We start from the raw sequence: 20,444 nt of genomic DNA, 5'->3' as shown, positions 1-20,444 counted from the left end.
ATAAAGTGCATATATGCTAGAAATACAGAAAATCAGGATGTAAAGTCTAAACCAGTTTTCTTATTATTTTTATTACTAAGGCAAAAAAGCCCTTAGGGCCCATTTACACTGGACGACTGTAGGGCACGCAGACGCTTTCACACAGGACAGACCATTGCTCAGTGAATGGAGGCGGAGCAGGCCGGAGATCATTCCACCCGCTCGCCTCCATTCACAGTAAATAGGCTGTCAGTCATAGATGAACAGTGTCCTGCTTCCGCAGAGCGATCGTCGTTTTGACTTTTATGCCAGCACAGTCCGAATAACGAACTAATTATCGCTCGTCATTCAGATTGTGCAAGTATTTACACTGAACAATTATGGTTCTGATTCCAGTGGTCCAGAAAGAAAAGGCCCTTAGGGGATGTTCATACATAGAAACCTCACAGATGGATTTCACATGGATTTCCTGTGAAGTTTCTAACTCTTATTCATTTTCAATAGGTATTCAGATGAAACAAAAGCAAACTTTAACACATTAGGATAACTTTACTGCAATGCCGTAAATGTATGTATCATGATGCTACAGTCAGATTGAAGACTCCGACATCTATAGCTCACCTGATGCAGATTTATTCCACCATGTATTAAAAATCTGCATTGCGGAAAAATACAAGTCACCTATTAAGGTGGAGAAACCTCAGATTTCTGTCTTGGATTCCCCCACAAATCTGCACCATGTGAATATAGCTTTACAGCCCTGCCGAAGTTTCTAAAAAGGGGGTTCCACTCTGTCACATGGCTGCAGGGTACCAAGGAGGATTAGCAAGAGATCCCAGGTTAAAAAAAAAAAGTGGTCTGAAATAAATATTTGGCAAGGGCTGTGTCTGTTCTGATGTCGAGAAACCTTTGATGATCAGCCAAGACCACCAAAATCATTTCGCAGATCTGCAAAACCCACTGATTTGGCGGTCCTCTCTGATCATCTAATATGTACAGTGGCCTCCTGACAGCAGATGACAGGGAAGATAAGAGTCGACAGTTGGATTTCAACTTCCTGATGCTTTTGTTCTCTGGGAGATAATCCTCTCTGGCAGAAGCTTTCTACCCTCTCTGCATTTGAAACATATATATGGGGTTGTCGGGCAACGAGCGTTGGGTTAACCGCTACATACGAGAATGGTCAGTCTAATATAGGCATGAAAAGGCAGGTTTGAACACATTTTCCAGTAGCATGTAAAAAAGACAAAATGTTATATGGAGGAGGATGTACAGCTACCAGATACCGATGAACAACCACTCACACACCTACCATTCACAAGGGAAGTGGCTGCTTAGTATTATCACTAGGTTCTCACATAATCCAAAATAAGGCCACAATGCAGCCAAGAACCCTGCAGCTATGCAAATGAATTGTTAACGGACTACTAATTGTTAATTGATGTGCCATTGTAACCAAAAACACAAGGCCCTTAACAAGCAAGAGTCAATTAACGTTTAATTAATTTGCAAACTCCACTGACATGAGAAGTTTCATGTCCATATCTTGGATATGCATTGGCCTCTGAGACCCTACCCTTAAACTGCATATATAATGCTTGTCTAGCCTGCCAATCACATGGTTTCCTATAGTGCAACATACTGACTTACAGCCTATTGTTCATGCCCATAATATTAGATCAAACAAGCTGCCCCACATATTCTATAGTAAGTGAACCACACAAAGTACTGACACCCCTATGTAGGATTTAGCCTTTTCTGTATATTGCTGTGAATTGGTGTGTGAATCTGCCTGTGTACCAGTTGGTAGACGGATTAGTAACACTCAACAAAATGCAAAAAGTAGAATTACATCTTCATTTCTCTTGTCCGTCGAGTCTGTTGCTGCTCCAGTTGCACACCATAACTGTAAGAAGTATAAAATAGTGGATTGTAATTTCTGCAGAAACAAAACAAAAAGCAGTACACTAAAATACGCTAAAGGCTGGGTTCACACGGGGCGGATTTGCCGCGGAAATTCCGTGTGGAATTTCGCCGCGGCAAATCCGCATACGGCCGCTAATCCCAGGATTAGCCAGCCATGTGGACGAGATTTCTCAGAAATCTCATCCACATGGGACGGCAAATCCGCTGCGGCTAAGCCGGCAGAAGCCGCTGCTGCGGCGCGGTTTTGCCGGCCGCAGCATGTTCATTTTTTTTTTCCGCTGCGGCCGCGCTCTCCTCTATGGGAGCGCCGGCCGCAGCGGAAGAGCGAGCGGCAACGCCACTTCAAAGCCGCCGCGAGTTTTGCAGCGGCGGTTTTTCATTGCGGCCAAACCGCGAGATTTCCGCCGAGAATCTTCCCTGTGGGAACCCAGCCTTAGAGGTCATGTCAATGAGGTATTACACTAGGCAGCAAAAAAAAAAAAAAATAATTTGACACTACTGTACTCCTCCTTGGGATGTGCAGAGTGAGCCACTGGAAGGGATTAATGAAAAGAGCCAGACATTTTTCATTCATTTTGAACTGCATGGACATACTCTGCATTGTATAATGACTTTGGCTCTCACTGCGTATGTTCTTGAAGCATTTGAAATTCAAAATCATATACCGTGTTGCCTTGGGTTAAGAGTGCCTCAGCTTACAAGCTTTTTGACTTGAGAGCAGGCTCTCTCCAAAACTTTTGCTCTGATTTAAGAGGAAAAAGTTGGATTACAAGCCTTGCTCTCAATGGGGCCGCTGCTGCTGCCGGTGGCCCCACTGAAAGAAATGGCCTGCCTGCAACCCCCTGCAGTGTTTTTTTAGGGAAGGGCTTTAAATATAAGCACTTCCCTTAAAATCATCCCTAGCTGTAGTAAAAAATATATACTCACCTGTCTGCTGCTGCCGGGGCTCAGGCATGTCTAGCCGCCACTTGTTCTCCCTGCATTTTTATGTCCCGCCTGCTGAAAAGCTTCAGAGCAGTGCAGGGAGAACAAGCGGTGGCCAGTTGCGCCTGAGCCCCGGCAGACAGGTGAGTATGTATGTGTGTGTATATATATATATATATATATATATATATATATATATATATATATATATATATATATATATATATATATATATATATATTTTTTTTTTTTTTTTTTTTTTTTTTTTTTAATTTTTTTTTTACTACAGCTAGAGATGCTTTTCAGGGAAGGGCTTATATTTAAAGCCCTTCCTAGAAAAATCACTCTGGGGATGCCGGCATCCTATTGCTTTCAATGGGGCAACGCCATCCCCATTGAAATCAGTGGGAGAGCTTTGCGATCCGGAACGGATTAATGGCTTTTCCATTCATTTCAATGGGGAAAATTGATTTGACTTACAAGTGTTTTGGGTCAAGAGCTCCATCACGGAACGAATTAAACTATTAACCCAAGGCACCACTGTATTTTTAATTATGTCCTGACCACAAAAGCAAACTTTTTTCGAAATAAAAGCTATTTTGCATTAGATTTTACAATAAGCGAACAGGACAAATAAACTTTTCTTAGACACAAAAATGGCATCGCCTAATGTTATCATGGGAAATCGGGAAAGATGCAATTAGACATCAGAGTTCACAAATGGTAACGGAATTTCCCAACGCTGGTTCTACACGTTACGGCTGCAGTGTAGCTTCTCAAGGTTTTCCAGTTGAGGCAAAAATGCTGACGTTCTGTTGCAATTTTGGGAAACGATGACAAACATCATGGTTGCAATGTGTGAACCCTGACTAATGAAAGAGCTCTATTAAAAGGTGCATTTCCAAAATAACTTAAGTCTTATCATTGGGGTCTCACCACTGAAACCTCCACCAATCCCAAAAATAAGGGGAGTCTCGTGGCCTCTTCTCCTTATTACAGATTCACTACTCCCCTCACTGTGACATGGAGATTTAATGGAGTAGTGGACGAGAATGCGTTTTCGGCTCCATTCACTTCAATGGGGCTGATGAAAGTGGCCAAATGACAATCACTCGGCTTTCTCAGGCAGTTTGAAAGCATGCTCGACCACCGCTCCATTAGATATCCTTCCCATTGTGGTGGATGCAGTGAGGAGAAAAGGGAGACTTGGGACTTCCATTCTTTAGATCAGTGGGTGTCTCAGCAGTGAGATCCATCCTGATCAGACTTTTATCACCTATCCCATGGATAGGTAATAAAAGTTAATTTTGAGATAACCCCTTTGACCACTTAAACACTTTGACTTTTAGATTGTTTTGTCAGATTTCAAGTAACAGAAAAATCAAATTCAAAAAGAACCAAAATTTACTTCTGGAAATTCGAAGCATTCACATCCATTTATGGCATCAGAAGAGAATTTTACTGCATTTTGCCATTAGAAACCAGAATACAAATGGTCAGAGTATGCATCTCATCATAAAACTAATGCGCCAATAAGGCACAAGAAGGAAACAAAACCTACAGCATATCAAAATCAACCAGGGAGGGAAGCTTAGATGAAAGGAAGGGAGGGGGATTCTTAGAACTTAGGTAATCCCTAAAGGAAGTTTAAAAAATAAATAAAATTTATGAATGAAAAGGCAAATATAGATTCTATTTTATAACAATCCTACAAATGTAATGAAATCAAGGGGCTTTTGTAAAAACCCTCAAGGACCTGGTCCTTAGCCCCTTTCCCCTCAACCTGACAGGGAGAACATAAAACAAAAATGCACTGAACACCACAGCAAAACCCCCTAAAAGGGAACCTGTCATTAACTATAAGCACCATATACGAAACATAAACCAGTGCTTATACTTCAGTTGACATGGAATCCTCACCCAGTCATGCACACCCAAATCTCTGGCAAAATAAGCACACGCACAACAAACTTGATTATTTCACAGGGGTGTGTACGCTTATTCCCATAGAGATGAATTAGAATGCGTGTGCACAGCCTTCGGAAAGAGTGTCACTTTTGGCATGGTTTGCAAACATCTCATTTGGAGGTGTAAAAGGACAAAATTTCACTTACCTTTGTTCTGGGATCTTTCTGATCCAAAAGGCGAAGCTGGACCAACACCGGTGCATTCCTAGACTCACTTTCTGCATGAGAGTCACCCTAGCACATACAAGTTCTTTGTATTAATATCATACAAGAAAATACCTGTCCAAGTCTGCCTGCTGTACCGAAAGTATCAAAAAGAGGTGTAAAAGGAACACAATGCCTTCCAGTAAGATAGGTCTACTACAGGAAGTGCGATTCCCCTTCTCACAAGTACTTCCTAATAACTCCTGTAGAGGCATCAGGGGCTGCTGCAGATTCTCATCTTGCATATGACTGCTGTGGCGAGCATACAGCTTACCGCTAGCTGATCCAAAAGTCTGGGCTGTGCGCCACTCATAATCAAACCCCAAAAAGGGGGGCCTTGTGTGTAGGACCTCAAATTTAGAGGCCCAGTAATTTACAGGGTCAATAGGAAAAGGGTGAGATACTACTTGGAGTCTGGAACAGTAGTGCGGTAATATTAATAAAAGACGATATCTTTAGTATAGTAGTAAAGTGTCAAATCTTCATACTGAAGTATTCTTAGCATACCGGAGCATTAGACACCCCAGGTGTACACTCGGTCAAACATTTTAGAACACCTCGATTTTTCCAGTTATGTTTTATATTAACACAGTTCCAGCAAATAATTTGAAATCTTCAAAATGTTCAAAACTTAAAAAATATCATGAAGTTTTAACCTGAAAACGCAACAATAGTCTCAATTAATGGTTTTAACCAAAGGGATTTTTCATGGAACAAATAAAAAACAGCTGCTCTGCAGCACAGAAAGTTATGGTTTGAAATTGGAAACTATTCCTACAAGTGTCTCAACTTTTTTAGACTACTTTCAAAGCTTAGGTAGGAATGGAATGGCCTGCACCGTCTCCAGACTTAATTTCCATTCAGCTTGCTTGAGATGAACTGGACAGAAGGATGAAAACAAAGCAACCTACAAGTGCAGCACATTTGTGGGAACTTCTGCAACAATGTTGAGAGGAAATTTCTGAATGGCTGTGAACGATCGAGCGCAGGCTGTGATTGGCTGGCACTCGATCCAATCACAGCACTTACCTGCATAGCACTGAGGGCAATGGAATTCAAAGATGAGCAGGGAGAATTCCCAAGCAGCTTGCCGCACCGCCAGGGGGACCATCGCGTCGGGGACACAGACACAGGCTGGGAGGTAAGGATTGCAGGTTTTTTTGTTGTTGCTTTTTTTTACCTCACTCGAGTATAAGCCGAGGGGGGCTTTTTCAGCATAAAAAAAACGTGCTGAAAAACTAGGCTTATACTCGAGTATATATGGTAATTCATTATTTGTATTAATCTTAACTTGTTTATTTCTTCTGTGCTTTCATTTCAAAGTACACCTGAGACATTAAACTGTGTAAATATAAACAACAACTGGAAAAATTGAGATGTTCTAAAACTTTTGACTGGCAGTGCATGCAAGTAACGTAATAGTAACTTTTGCTTACCCTGCTCTTAAAAGCGGGAGGGACGCTCCAGCCATGAATCTGTGCTCTCCCATGCTCTTTCCAGATGTGAGAACGAATGTGACGATAATGTTCATGTTTCTTGCTCCGTAATGACACGGCATCAACATCACTGGTGAAAAATGAAGACATTTCTAAAACCACTGGTATTTCATACTAAATCTATCGTACAGTAAAATTCACCATTATGTTACCATTTTCGTAGTAACTTTCCTACAATTCGACTTCATAATTTTTAACTGTTGGATTAGGGCATTGCCTTAATTTTACTATAATAAACGATGTTCAATAACGCATTTTGGGGTAAATTACCACCACACAATTTTTTTTTCAAGTTCTAAAGTTCCTGGTGACCTTAAATTAAAAGAACACCAACCCAACAAATGATGTACTAGGTACAACTCCTTGTTGTTTATCCTGACTTTTAAGTGACAAGAACGAACGTGTCATGTTCTGAAGGGTGAGTAGCCAATATTTAGAGGATTGTCTACAAAAACAATTTAGGGAGCATAACCTAAAATGTGATTGTAAAGGCGCTGACATATGCAGGAAGCCCTGTAGTATACCGAATACCAGATAATCCCCGCATGGTTCAGGTAGCCGGCTCAAGGTTGACTCAGCCTTCCATTCCTCCAAGGTCGGTAAAAAGGAGTACCCAGCTCGATGGGGTGTGGAAAGAAATAGATTACCTGAAAACGCTGCAGAATAAGTTGTCGCTATACAAATAACAAAAATGTATTTTATAATGCCTACATCCCTTCTGTACACAAGGATTCAGTAAAAGGTAACAATCTACTCACTCTGAGGTATGAGATGTGTAAAAATTCACAGGCTGATTTCGTACAACACTATTTCCAGCGGCAGAATACATTATAGCAGCATCAGATTGGGTTCTGTTAAGTACTGGAGAAGGTGTTTTCGGTGGCGTTACTGGTTTCCCTTGTGGGGCAGTAGACGGACTAAATAATCTGTCAAATCTGTACAAATAAAGCAAGATTTTAAAAATGTCACCATAGTCAGGTGAAATACCAAGTATAACATACAGGATGCATTAAAGGGGTTATTTGACTGCATAAAAAAACAAATCAAGCCAACATCTACTGCAGTGATACTCACCAATGTCTGCGTCCTTTCTTCTAGTTTTTGCCAAATTTTGTGCATTTCCATATTTTGCATCAGAGCTGTTTACAAACGCTGCTTCTAAAACCCAAGCGGTCCCATTTGGCTAGACTGGGAAAGGGGACACTATAACTCTCATGATTCGCCTTGCGCGGACAGGTCACAGTAGCCCTGGTCACTGTCCCTAGTACATTTAGCTTAAGGAAGTCGATTACTGAAGATGAATTGTCGCATTATCTGGGCCGATGTGTTCAAGGGTGTCAATGAGCGGAGAGCATTTGTCATATGATCTGTGACATTTAGAGTTTTGTGGATTCACAGAGGTGAGAAGGATTGTGTGATACGAATACGAAATGTCACAAACACAAGATGTTTGCATCGGACTGGTGATCAAGTGACCTGAATTCATGCGGTGTTCCTGGGCATTTTGGAAGTGCAGAGTATAATATACGTGTCAGGAGTAGGTTTTTTTTTTTCTCTTCAGTATAAGGCGGCCTGTCCATGGCCGTGACAGAATATCGCTAGAGATATATTCCATTGCGGTAGAGAAGGTGGGAGCACTGTAAGGTCCCCACAATGAGCCTATCTAATTGATAGGCTTACTACGAAGAATCGCGACAAATCATGGCATGCCGCGATTTTAAATTACGCAAGCGGATTATCGCTAAGATTCTCCGCTTGTAGACGTCAGGCTGTGCTTTTCATAGTTATCCTATGGAAAGCATGTCATGCGAACTTCACAGGCGATTTTTTGCTGCAGATCTCGCTATGAAATCTCACCGGTGGACAAGTAGCCTTATAGTGTAATATATTTAAAAATCTGATATAACTAAACTCTTCAAAAGACTGGATAACCCCTGTAACACATGAAAGTACAGTAGCATTTCAAATGATATTTTGCGTCAAATGAATGAAAATAAGTAAAAAACAAAAAAAGTTATTTTTGTGCAAACATATATAAATGTAGTGAACGCAGCACAGCAGCATTAGTAAATATAGGAATAAGTGAGTAAGCGTTTTATGTACCCTTCAAGATCACCTACAGTAACTAAGAGTACTACTATTAACCTGAAATGAACTAAAGGGCAACCTGGTGTAGGATGCAGATGAGCAAATGTTAGAATGCAAATAGCATGCAAGCTGTGACCAGCACACTGTGTAAATAAACAGAGGCTTAATATACACTTTGCTCATCAAAGCCGGTTGTTTCGTTGCCAAGCGATATAGTTAATATATGCCATGTTATCATATACCTCATTCTTTTTGCACAGCAGACGATGCCAAATATTTTCAGCGCTGAACAGAGAATGCACTCATTCACATAGGCCTTAACCTGGTGGAAAAACTGCCTAATTTCCATTTGCTATAACAAAAAAAACTAAAGAAATCTAAAACTACATCCAAAATTCCATTACAATTCCTACCATCAGATAAAAATAAAATATCCATTAATGGAATCCTAATGCACGTCTAACTACTGGTGGTCTGCATGTAACATTACACAGGTATTCCAGTCTCTGACATTTATAGGCTATTCATGAGTTATGCCTTCCAAGTTTTCAGAGCAGGGCTCCCCCGACCTCCCCGATTTGTCATATCCCTATGACTTCTACAATAATCTGAAGACAGCCCTGACTAGCATAACAGGGTGGTATTGGCTGCCTCTGGTCTGTCCAGGAGAGGTCACATGGGAACGTGCCTTTAGATTAGATCTGATCATAGTTTAGAAATCCATAAAGTTACATTATTGTCTCCTTACAGCTTCCAGAAGGAAGACTTTTTCATCTGTACATCTTGCACGTCCTTGGAAATCCTGCAAAAATAGATCAATAAAGCATTATCTCCATGTTAGAAATTAATAGGAACATCTCATGAACGAAAACCATGTTATAGGTACAGTTAATCAATTTCTCATACCCCAAGACCAACCCCACACGGGCGGGTGTGATATAGAACTGTGAATCCCACCCCCAAATATGGTGCTCGCCATTCATGTGAAAGCCCAGGGGCATTTTTCATATGAAAATAGCCTCACATGACTTCGGGGATAAAGGGAATCCCCTGCCACGGCTGTCAGCCGCGACAGGGGAAAATCACAGATTTTCTTCCACTGTTTTCAATGGGAGACGGCGCATTGCGTGCACCTAGCATGTGCTGCGCTGCTGCAAGCCCCATTGCAAACAATGGATGCTGCAATGCGAGAGCTCGCAGCATGATAGAACATGCTGCGCTCTGTTTCCCACATAGCATTACATCACAGCGCCATGCAGGGAAATATCGCTCATGTGTATGACCCCATTCAAAAGAAAGGGGTTCATATTTGTGTGAGATTTGTGCGTCTTGTAAACGCACAGATCTTGCACAATTTTCTTGGCTGTCTGAAGCTGGCCTAAGTAACAAGGTATTGAGAAAGTATTTACTTTTTATGAGTTTACGCAAATTCTCCTTTTACTTCTCCATCCAAAATTTGTGCTTTCCCATTTAAGAGGGGGAAAAAAAAAATCCACTCCACTGGCCTATTCCAGAAATCCTACATTTCGCTTTACACCCCCTATGCAGATTACAGGACCAGTGTTGTTTAACCCCTTGAGTGGCACGCCCGGAAATTTTCCGGGACGAGCTCCACTGCCCATAGCAACATAGCCCGGAAGATTTCCGGGCTATGTATCACTATGGGAGCTGCAGAGCACAATGCCACAAGCTGTGACAGTGTGCTCTGCCTGCACAGACCCACAGAGAACAAAGCAAGGGCTTTGAAAAACCAGCAGAAGATATTGCCGATATTCCGGCAATCTCCTGCACTGGTTTGTTTACAGGTTGCCATAGAGACCATCGGCTTGTCAGAAGCAAGCCGATGGTCTCTGTGGCAGGGAGAGCTGGTTGTTAGCTGTCAGAGGACAGCTAGGTACCAGTTCTTACAGCAGAGATCAGAGAAAACCTCCGATCTCTGCTGTGTTAACCCTTTACATGCTGCAGTCTATGTGACTGCAGCATGTAAAGGGCTGTCACTGCAGCATGTAAAGGGCTGTCACCATCGGACCCCCAGAATGTGATCAGGTGTCCTGATGGGTCCCTGTGGAAGTCCCCTAAAGGGACAAAAGAAAAAAAATAAAAATAAAATAATAAAAGTAAAAAAATAATTAAAAAAAATAATAAAAACACTTGTCTCCCTTTACTTTGTAAAAAAATACAATCACACATGTGGTATCCATGTGCGTCGTAATGACCCAGAGAAGGAAGTTAATGCATTATTTAACCCCTTAATGACATGGCCCTTTTTTTCTTTTTTCCCCATTTCTTTTTTTCCTCCCCCCTGTTTAAAAAAATCACAACTTGTCCCGCAAAAAACAAGCCCTTATATGGCCATGTCAATGGAAAAATGAAAACGTTATGGCTCTTGAGACGCAACTGCAAAATTAGTTGAAATTCAATGATTAGACCATTTTAAAAAACCTGCCCTAGTGGGCACAACAGGGTGGTAGGAAACCCGCCACTCAAGGGGTTAAACCTTCCCTTTGGTCTCGTCTCCCTGTAACGCAGATACGCTAGGTTTTGTTAATTATTACGTACCGTATATACACTTGTAGGCTGGCTATGACTAAGGCTAAGGGTTCATATCAGCGTTTTTGGATTTCCATTTGGCGCCATTCTAGGAGCTAAACTGTAAAAACAGAAGTGCCAGATACACCATATGCTGGATCTAGATGGCACCTGAAGGGTCCTATTCATTATCATGGGGTCTGTTGAGCTTCTGACATGGCCTTCAAAGCTTTCCAGGGTAATATAGCACAGCATACTGTGTTATTATAGCATACTGTGCTATTATGCCAACACTTTATGCTACAGCTGATATGAACAGAACATTCTTTAGATAATACATTCATTTAATTCTTTTTACTAAAATGTACAACTTTATGAAGTAATCATTAAAATAAAGTTATTTTGGGCACAGAGACTACATAATTTTAAAAGCCACTCTGTCGAAAACACATTTTTGCATTCCCGCACCTTTTCACCTGGGACAGCCTATAAACATGATGTCAGGGGGGAGATCTGGAGTGGTAGAGCGAGACACAGCAGGGAGAGGCGAATATTTAATAATCTTTCTTTGTAGAACTTATTCCGCTGCGCTTTCAAGCGCAGAAGAACACAGACAATACAACAATTACATGTGATATATAATCAGTTTGAAACAAACGGGGTGGGGGTGATACAGGAGGTGCAAGGGGGGGTTGGTATGGGGGAACACAGGCGGTACAGGAATTACATATGGAAATCAGTTGTTAGGAAGCAAACTGGTGGAGGCGGTAAAGAGGTGCAGTGGTAGAGGTCGTATGTGATAGGCAGGGTTGAAGGTGTGGGGAGCCATATGGAGGGGCAGGCGACTAGGTCAGGGGATTTGGTATGCTTCCATGGAGAGGTGCGTTTTTAAGGCACGTCTGAAATTCCGTGCATCGGGAATTGTCCGGATGCCTTGGGGTAGAGCATTCCAGAGGATGGGTGCTGCTCTGGTGAAGTCCTGGAGGCGAGCATGTGAGGTTCGTATTAGAGGGGTGTTTAGTCTGAATGTGTTAGCGGATTAGAGTGAGCGGGCTGGATGGTGTACCGACAGGAGGCAGGCGATGTACGGTGGAGCGGTGCAATGGAGAGCTTTGTGGGTGAATAGTTTAAATTTAGTTCTGCAGTGGATGGGCAGCCAATACAGTAATTGGCATAGTGCAGAGGCGTCAGAGTAGCGGCTAGTTAGAAAAATGAACCTTGCTGCTACATTTAGTATGGATTGGAGAGGAGCGAGTCTGGTGCGGGGAAGGCCAAAGAAGAATTGCAGTAGTTAAGTCGGGAGTGGATGAGGGCAACAAGCGTCTTTAACGTGTCCGTGGTGAGGAACGGACGGATTGTAGCAATATTTCTGAGGTGTAGGTGGCATGTTCAGGTCAGAGATTGGATGCGGGGGGATAACGGAGAGATCAGAGTACAGTGTGACCCCAAGGCAGCGGGCGTGCTGTCTGGGGTTATGGTGGTGCCACACACTGGAATGAAGATGTTATGGGGAGGTCAGTTGGAAGGTGGAAAGACGAGAAGGTCAGTTTTAGAGGAGTAAAGTTTGAGAAAAAAAAGGGAGGACATAGCATTAGAGACAGCGAACAGACAGTCTGTGATATTTTGGAGCAATGGTTCAGAGATGTCACGGGAGGAGGTGTATAGTTGGGGGTCATCAGCGTAGAGATGGTATTGGAGGCCAAATTTGCGGATGGTTTGTCCAATTGGGGCTGTGTAGTTAGAGAAGAGAAGGGGACCAAGGACCGAACCTTGGGGGACCCGGACAGCAAGAGGAAGTGGAGAGGAGGTAGAGCCAGCAAAGGAGATGCTGAAAGAGCGGTCAGAGAAGGAGAACCAGGAGAGTGCAGTGTCCTTTAGGCTGATAGAGCGCAGCATAGCAAGGAGCAGGTCATGGTCGTCCATGTCAAATGCAGCAGACAGGTCGAGGAGGATTACTAGGGAGTAGTCACCTCTTGACTTCTCGTCATCAAGTCATTTGATACTTTTGTGAGGGCGGTTTAGGTCGAGTGCAAAGGGCGGAAAGTGAAGGGGGTCGAGGAGAGAGTTATCAGAGAGAAAGCGTGTGAGGCGGGAGTAGACCAGGCATTCGAGTAATTTGGAGATGAAGGGGAGGTTTGAGATGGGAGTATATGATTGTTAGTCGATTTTACTTGTTTTACAACAACAAAAAAAATCCCTTGTTTTACAACAAAAAGTCTACTATTGCTCCAGCTCACGCTCTTTGTAATACCTTAACATTTCTGTTCTGCGTATCGCATCTTGAAGTTCCATAAGCTTCTCCTTGTACTGATTTCTTTCCATCAGTACACGAGCCATTTCTGCTCTAGTGAACCGTTTTCTCTGGGCAGCTGGAATGTCGACCTTTGAGGACAGAAGATTACAGAAAATTATTGTTGAGACACACGAGTCATTTAACCCCTTAACAACCACCTATACACCTTTTAACAATAGCTATTAAAAGGGACATATTCCACAGCATCGTGTTTTTAAAGTGCAGGAGAATATGTCCTGCATGGCTGTCGTATGCAAGCTGTCTAATAACAGCTGAGCGGCTGCTCTAACAGCGGACATTTTCTATCAACTGCAGCTCTTAAAGGAACTAGAGTGCCAATGGATTCTCATCGCACTCTGGTTTGCAATAGACATGAGATTATTACATATTGCCCAAAGTAAACTGGATTATGCTAGCTAAGTATCACGGACAGGCATAAATCACAGCAGTACAGAAGTCTTGCAGTGTATCATAGTTTGATCACTTCTATCACATGTTCAAGTACCATATAGGGGCTAAAAAGAAGAAAACGAAAAAAAAAGCTTCTAAAAAAAGATTTTTTTTAAAAAGTTACAAAAAAGAAAGCAAAAATACATTCTGAAAAATAACACTCATAATTGGTATTCCCTGGAATATAAAATTATTACATTAGAGGAAATGGCATTAGGTGAATGATATGGAGTTTTGTGGAACCTCGATTGTCATCTTTATGCATTGTATTGTAATTTAGCAAATAAAGGAACTAAATCATAAATACTATATGTGATAAGAAGAGGATTGACGTGCTGTATAAGGGATATTATTAGCCATCTTAGTTTGATTAATGTACCTCAGCATCCTCTCTGCACAACTTTCTTGCTTCATCAAGTTCAATTCGAGTCCTTAAAAATGAAGAAATGTCCACTTAAAAATCAACAGAATTTCAATTGTAATTGAATCACATTTATCACTATAATAAACTTTAACCCTTTTCAATCCACTGTCTGACGTCTAAAGACATTATGATTTAAGGCTGTACAGCTCCAATGTTGGAAGACGTCCGTCGAGGTTCTCTTACTGAATATTGCCAGCCTCTCTGCTGTCGGAGCCTATCCAACGTGTCACCTCATGCAGTACTGGCTTTAGCCAGCATATAGCGCCATTGTATAACGGCAGAAGAAGAGTAAGCCCCATAGGGAAACCAGGATACAAATTGGATTGGAAAGGGTTAAAGGGGTTGTCCCGTGATAGCAAGTGGTGTTAAGCACTTCTGTATGGCCATATTAATGCAATTTGTAATATACATCGTGCATTAAATATTGGCCATACAGAAGTTCTACACTTACCCCTCCGGTGCTGGCGTCCCTGTCTCCATGGCACCAACTAAAGCTGCCTTCTGCCGGGATTAGACGCGCTTGCGCTGTCTGCCCTCTTCTGTCCGGCTCCGGCATGCTCGCGCTGCAGAGGTCTTCTGGCGCAGCTTTAGTCGGCGCCATGGAGACGGGGACGCCAGCACCGGAGGGGTAAGTGTAGAACTTCTGTATGGCCAATATTTAATGCACGATGTATATTACAAAGTGCATTAATATGGCCATACAGAAGTGCTTAACCCCACTTGCTATCACGGGACAACCCCTTTAAGTTGATATTTGAACTTGGGTGTGAACCCAAAATATTTGCAATTTCTCAAGAGTAGATGACATCCCATCAATGAATTCTCATTATCTATACATCACCAATTTGGAATTTGATGGCATATATTGATTAATTTGTGGCCTATCCTTCTATAGGCTATGATATTTTTACAATCTTTCAGGTCTTTCTGACAATGCATGGGAGGCACCCTGTGGCTTAATAAGGGCATTTTCCAACCGAGACTAAAAGGACACTAGATACTGGGAACTTTCCGTAAGATTGCTGGGATGAAGAGTTGATCCTGGGATTTATTCTGCCATATTTTGAGTAGAGTAGGAGTTTCTTCCTCTCCACACTGCAGAATAATACAAGACTTAGGTAGTTGTTGGCCTACGTAACGATGCTAAAGAAGAAACGTGTATACTGTACAATATAGGAGATTAACATTTTCTATTGAGGCACGAAGAAAAACAGTGCAGTCAGCTCCTGAATATATGCCCAAAGACAAGAATTAGCAAAGATTCAAAAACATCTGACCTCATAGGTAAGCAAAATGGTTATTGTTCAACTCCATGAATGTTCGAGTCATTCTTGGCAAATTACAATAACATTTTTGCTCTGATGAATGGAATGTCTGCATAGGAAAGTTTGGGCAAGCCAGTACCTCTCTATAATAATCTGGCTGAAGATCTGTTATTGCAGATTTACTAGAACACCATGACATTACCTTAATAAAATCACTGTTACATACTCACATTTGCAGTTCCTGATCGGACTCCCTTAACTTGAACTCACAGCGAGACAGATTTTGCATTACGGTTTCAACCTCGCTTTTAAGAGTCTCTCGCTCTGCAGTCAGCTCCTCCACTCTTGCAATGAGACTCTTTCTAGCTGTATCCACTTCAGTCCTGGAAAAAAATAGTAGTGAATGGAGATAAACACTGACTACTTTTAAGTTTATGGCGGCATCCCGACTCTCCCGCTGCCTTTTAATAAAACACATCCTTCATTATCACAGAAGATATATCAGATATGCTATATTTTATATTCATTGGTAGTGAAAAATGTTGCGCAATGTCCTCAATGGACATTCCGCACCAAATTCTGTATCACAACCACAATGAAAAACTTGGCAAAATCTGCCGATACTTTCAATGTGAAAGTGTGAAATCTGCTGCAGATCTGCACCAAAACCTGCAGCAAATTAGCTACGCGTGAACATGGGCTATATAACTGCTTTTTATCCTCCTTCACAGTCTACATATTGATTAGGGGCAGCAGTGCCACCACAGAGTGCTGTCTATGTGCATGGTTCTCTGGCTTCCTGTTCCCAATCATTGTTAAAACTTGTTAGAAAGTCACATTGATTTGAAGGAATGCTGCTATCCAATAGGTGGCGCCGCAGAGGTGTTTTTCCATCTTCCTTATTTGCATAAATTACCCAAAAGGAGCTTGCATGGCCTTATAAGTCTCTTCACTCACCTTCTAGGCGTCCCCACATCCCTTTTAGGTACTCTCTTTGGGGAGAGACTGTACCACCCCCTGACCCACTCATCCCCTAGGAGTCTCCACACACTTTTTGGGTGCTCTCTTTAAGAAGACACGACACCCCTCCTGATCAACATTTTTTCTCCTATGAATGCCGCAGTTACAGTGGAAAAGTGCAAATGAATGTGTGAAAAGCTCCTGCATTTAGGCCGGGTCGGATTCCGCCTGCGAAATCTCACAGCAGAATCAGACATGGCGCCCTCCAGAGACCCTATACACACCTCTCCTGATCCGCAGGGAGAGTCTGACAACAAGCTGGCGCGCATGCGCAGTGCATGAAGAGCCAGTGCTGACGTGATCTCCCGTGATGCTTCCGCAGTGCTCACAGCGCGGGGCATTGCGGGACGGACGGCTTTCATTGACTGCAATGGAAGCCGTCCACGCAAATTTCCATGATGAATCGAACATGCTGCGATTTTCCCCGAGAGCGGAAAATTCAGTTGATTGCCCCTCGTGGGCAAGTGAGAATCTGTTAACATAGCATGTCTTTGGAAGTTATTGCTGAGGGATTCATGGGGGGGGGGGGGGGTCTGACCGCGAATCCCGCAGCAATAATCCGTCCGTGGGCATTCGGCCTTATGCATTTATATATACAAACAAAAGAAAATGAAATTATGAAATGAACTACAAATAAAAGGATAAAAAAATACAAAAATCAGAGCACACACACTGCCCACACGGTCATTAGCCTCCCCTCAACCCAAAACTTAACATATTATTAATTAAAATTACAAACCTATAATTTTAATGTAAATGTGTAATTAGCTTAGTTTAAAGAACTTTTTCTTTTTTTGTTTTATTATAGGCATTGTGAAGAACAGTAAAAACAGCCCTATGTGTCACAAAGAAAACCATTACTCTGGTAGGCCATGGAGATCAAGTTAGCACCAGGAAGACACGCGAGCAAAAGTTGCTAAAAGAGTGTTTGGTCATTAAAATGGTGAATAGTTCTGTAGCTTTTTAACATCTCTTACAAAGATAGATAATGTTTTCCAGAACCTGTGTGATGGGACCTCTTCATGTATCATACAGAGAAGAGCCAAATAGTTTTTAGAAGGGTAAAGGCTCTTGGGAAAAATCTACATAATACACAAGATCAGGAACTGATACATGCACACATAAAACCGCTATAAAGGACCTTCATACAGTTATTTGTCCAAAGCCTATATTAAACATGTGAAATTCTGGAACATAACTCACAAATGTCCAGGCATACAGCCAATATGCTAATTAGAAAACAACTTATGGGTTTTATGTTTAACAGACTTTCGATTTTTTTTTCTGTGAAAAGCCATATGTGAACAAACCTTTAGATATAAAAAAACACAACATACGAATTATGCAATTATTGAATAGAAAGAAAAAAAAACAAAAACACGTAATTCTGTATTTTATTAATACACGAAACCAAACTAAATCATTCCGGGAGTAAAATATGCATTTATTCAGCCTACTTACTGTGCATCCCTGAGCCGTGCGTTCTCCGCCAACAGAGCATCTAAAGGAGTACCACCTTGAAAAGAAGAGAAACATATGTACAAGGGAGTGAAAAATTATTTGCACGCCAGTTATGTTAAAACGTATGTTGGCCTCATTGGCCTATCAATGTTTTCTGTTGCAGATTGCAGTCTCCACAGTCACTGCTGTGCAGGTCTGAATGTGTTAAAGGGGTATTCCGAGCCCAGACTAATATTTCAAAATCTAATGTATATCACCACAATAAGTCATTGTGTAACAGGATCAGCTACCTTCATTTTCAAGGTCACATGACTCTCCACCTGAAAAGTATCTCTACTTTCTCTGACATCTTGTCCCCATTTGCTACTTCCTCCCCTGTCCATAACCTCCAACATCCTGTGAGCAGTGCATGATGGGAGGACAGGAAGCACTGCACTGTATTACTCATGTGCCGTTTAGAGTCCCGGAAGGTCCGGTCTGTCTGCCTGCAGGCCTTCTCTGGCTCTCTCAGTGAGAGGGAGGTTGGCTCTAGTAAGTTGTAGGACCGGTGAGATAGGGGCGGAGCTACAGCTCTGGCAGGTAAACAGGCATTCCGGGAGTTGTAGGGAACAGTCTGTTGCTGTGTTTACTGTGGAAGTGATGCATGTAAACACAGCCGCGGATCGGTGGCTGCACGGAATAAGGGAGAGGGTCTAGAGGGGCAGATAAAAAAGGCACAGGTTGCTGCCATTTAGTTATACATCCTAGATTTCAGAATTTCCATTTTATGCCCAGAAAATTGCCTTAAGTCAGTCAATTGCTGCAGTGTAATAAAAAATGGCTGCCCCACTTGACCTACATAAAAGAAAATGTTCAATAATCAGCAGCGCTTGTTACAGTGAGATGCTCACTGAAGAGCGGAAGCCTAAAATTCTAAAATGCAGAGTACTGCTATCCAAGGGTGTTGTGTTGCAGCATGATAATGTACATCCGCACACTGCCCATACTGCAGACGCTCTCCAAAAACGTTAGTTTGAGGTGTTAAGACATCTTCCCTTTAATCTTGATCTTGACAATAACCTACGAGGTCTCCTGAAAGAAGCCCAAAGAGGATGAAGATTCATGTCTGAAGAAGAGGTGAAGACAGCGGTGCATGTGGCTCGCAGCTCAGCCTAAAACAATTTTTTTTAATGAGAGAATACGAAAGCTTGTTGACAGATGGACAAAATGTATCGAGAAACAGTGAGATTATGTTGAAAAATAATGTAGCTGTCTTTTCTGACAGTTGAATAAAACAAATTCTACAGCCAGAGTGTGAATATTTTATGATAATTTAGAGGAGCACAGATAATCTGTGTATATAGGGAAAGTGTAAATAATGCACATAATATTTAACTCCATAAAGGCCAAACCTGTTTGGTCCTTAATGAATAGAAGTTTTTTTTTCTTCTTTTTTACCTCTCAGCAGCCATAATTATTATTTTCAGTGATGAAGGCAATTGAAAGGTGTCAGAGCACACAGTGCATCACAGCTTGCTGCATATCAGGATGTATAATCACAGACCACTCAAAATGACCATGCTGACCCCAATTTAATGAACCTATTTTCGGTATTATTGTATCTTGTCACCACTGGAAGCTAGGGGTTTGACAGGGCTAGCAGTGATGAACGCCCCTGTCACGCTCCTAGCTCCCGATTGGCTGTGGACTGTAGACTGGGTTCCCCGCTTCCCCACATGCTGCAGGTGTGCCTCGTGTCCCGGCCCTGGTGCTCACACAATTCTCTCGGCATGTCAGCCTCTGCTGCCCACTGTTCTCATCAGTGCTCCGCTGCTTTCCGCTCCCCGCTGTCGCTCTCCGTGGCTCACTCACATCAGTTTTGCCTTGCGTCCTGGCTCCGCCGGTCACACTTTCCTGGAGGCAGCTGTCCAGCGGCGTCTCCCACCTCCCGACCCTGCTGCACTCACATTTTGGAGAAAGCAGCCCTGCGGGCTCACCTATCTCCCAACCCTGCTAATGTAATTTCGTCTGGCAGCTCCAGTGCTCCTGACCCCGACGCTGCAGTCAGAGAAGGTTTCCCCCACCGCGCTCTGGCTGATGACAGCTCCGTACCCCGCTGCTGACTCTGCAGGGCCGCTGTCTGTTGGGTTTCTAGGGGGTCAGCCTGGCCCCTATAGCCGCTGTGTGCTCCAAGGGGGATCGTAAAGGTGACGGTTGTGCCAGCGGGGCAATCTACCCGCTGGCCGGCGGCAGCGGACATCCCAGCCAATCAGCTCCTAGGGGTGTGAACGGGCTGTCAAGCAGCCTGTATCTTGTCACCAACCACACTTCCGGAGGTGACAAGATACATTCTTAGCAGAAAATGGAGGTATTATTGTATCTCCTACGTACAGCCTGAGATATAGCCATTTTGAATTCGGAGTTGCATATACCGGCAGC

The 20,444-nt window shown here is 42.6% G+C and overlaps 1 protein-coding gene across 1 annotated transcript in view; it reads right to left on the bottom strand.

The window, feature by feature from the left end:
* Positions 1 to 20,444, bottom strand: part of LOC136632657 (C-Jun-amino-terminal kinase-interacting protein 4-like) — an 82,340-nt gene that overhangs the window by 22,159 nt on the left and 39,737 nt on the right. The window contains exons 9-17 of the mRNA XM_066607699.1: positions 18,027 to 18,081; positions 15,776 to 15,928; positions 14,236 to 14,287; positions 13,365 to 13,495; positions 9,333 to 9,386; positions 7,255 to 7,431; positions 6,437 to 6,566; positions 4,944 to 5,030; positions 1,832 to 1,885 (exon numbers count right to left, since the gene is read on the bottom strand). Of these exons, the coding sequence (XP_066463796.1) occupies positions 1,832 to 1,885; positions 4,944 to 5,030; positions 6,437 to 6,566; positions 7,255 to 7,431; positions 9,333 to 9,386; positions 13,365 to 13,495; positions 14,236 to 14,287; positions 15,776 to 15,928; positions 18,027 to 18,081 (893 nt within the window). The remainder of the gene's footprint in view (positions 1 to 1,831; positions 1,886 to 4,943; positions 5,031 to 6,436; positions 6,567 to 7,254; positions 7,432 to 9,332; positions 9,387 to 13,364; positions 13,496 to 14,235; positions 14,288 to 15,775; positions 15,929 to 18,026; positions 18,082 to 20,444) is intronic.

The sequence above is a fragment of the Eleutherodactylus coqui genome, chromosome 6, assembly GCF_035609145.1.
Source record: "Eleutherodactylus coqui strain aEleCoq1 chromosome 6, aEleCoq1.hap1, whole genome shotgun sequence".
Lineage (NCBI taxonomy): Eukaryota > Metazoa > Chordata > Amphibia > Anura > Eleutherodactylidae > Eleutherodactylus > Eleutherodactylus coqui.
Note: the sequence above shows the minus strand (reverse complement) of the source record. Positions and strands in the feature narration are given on the sequence as shown.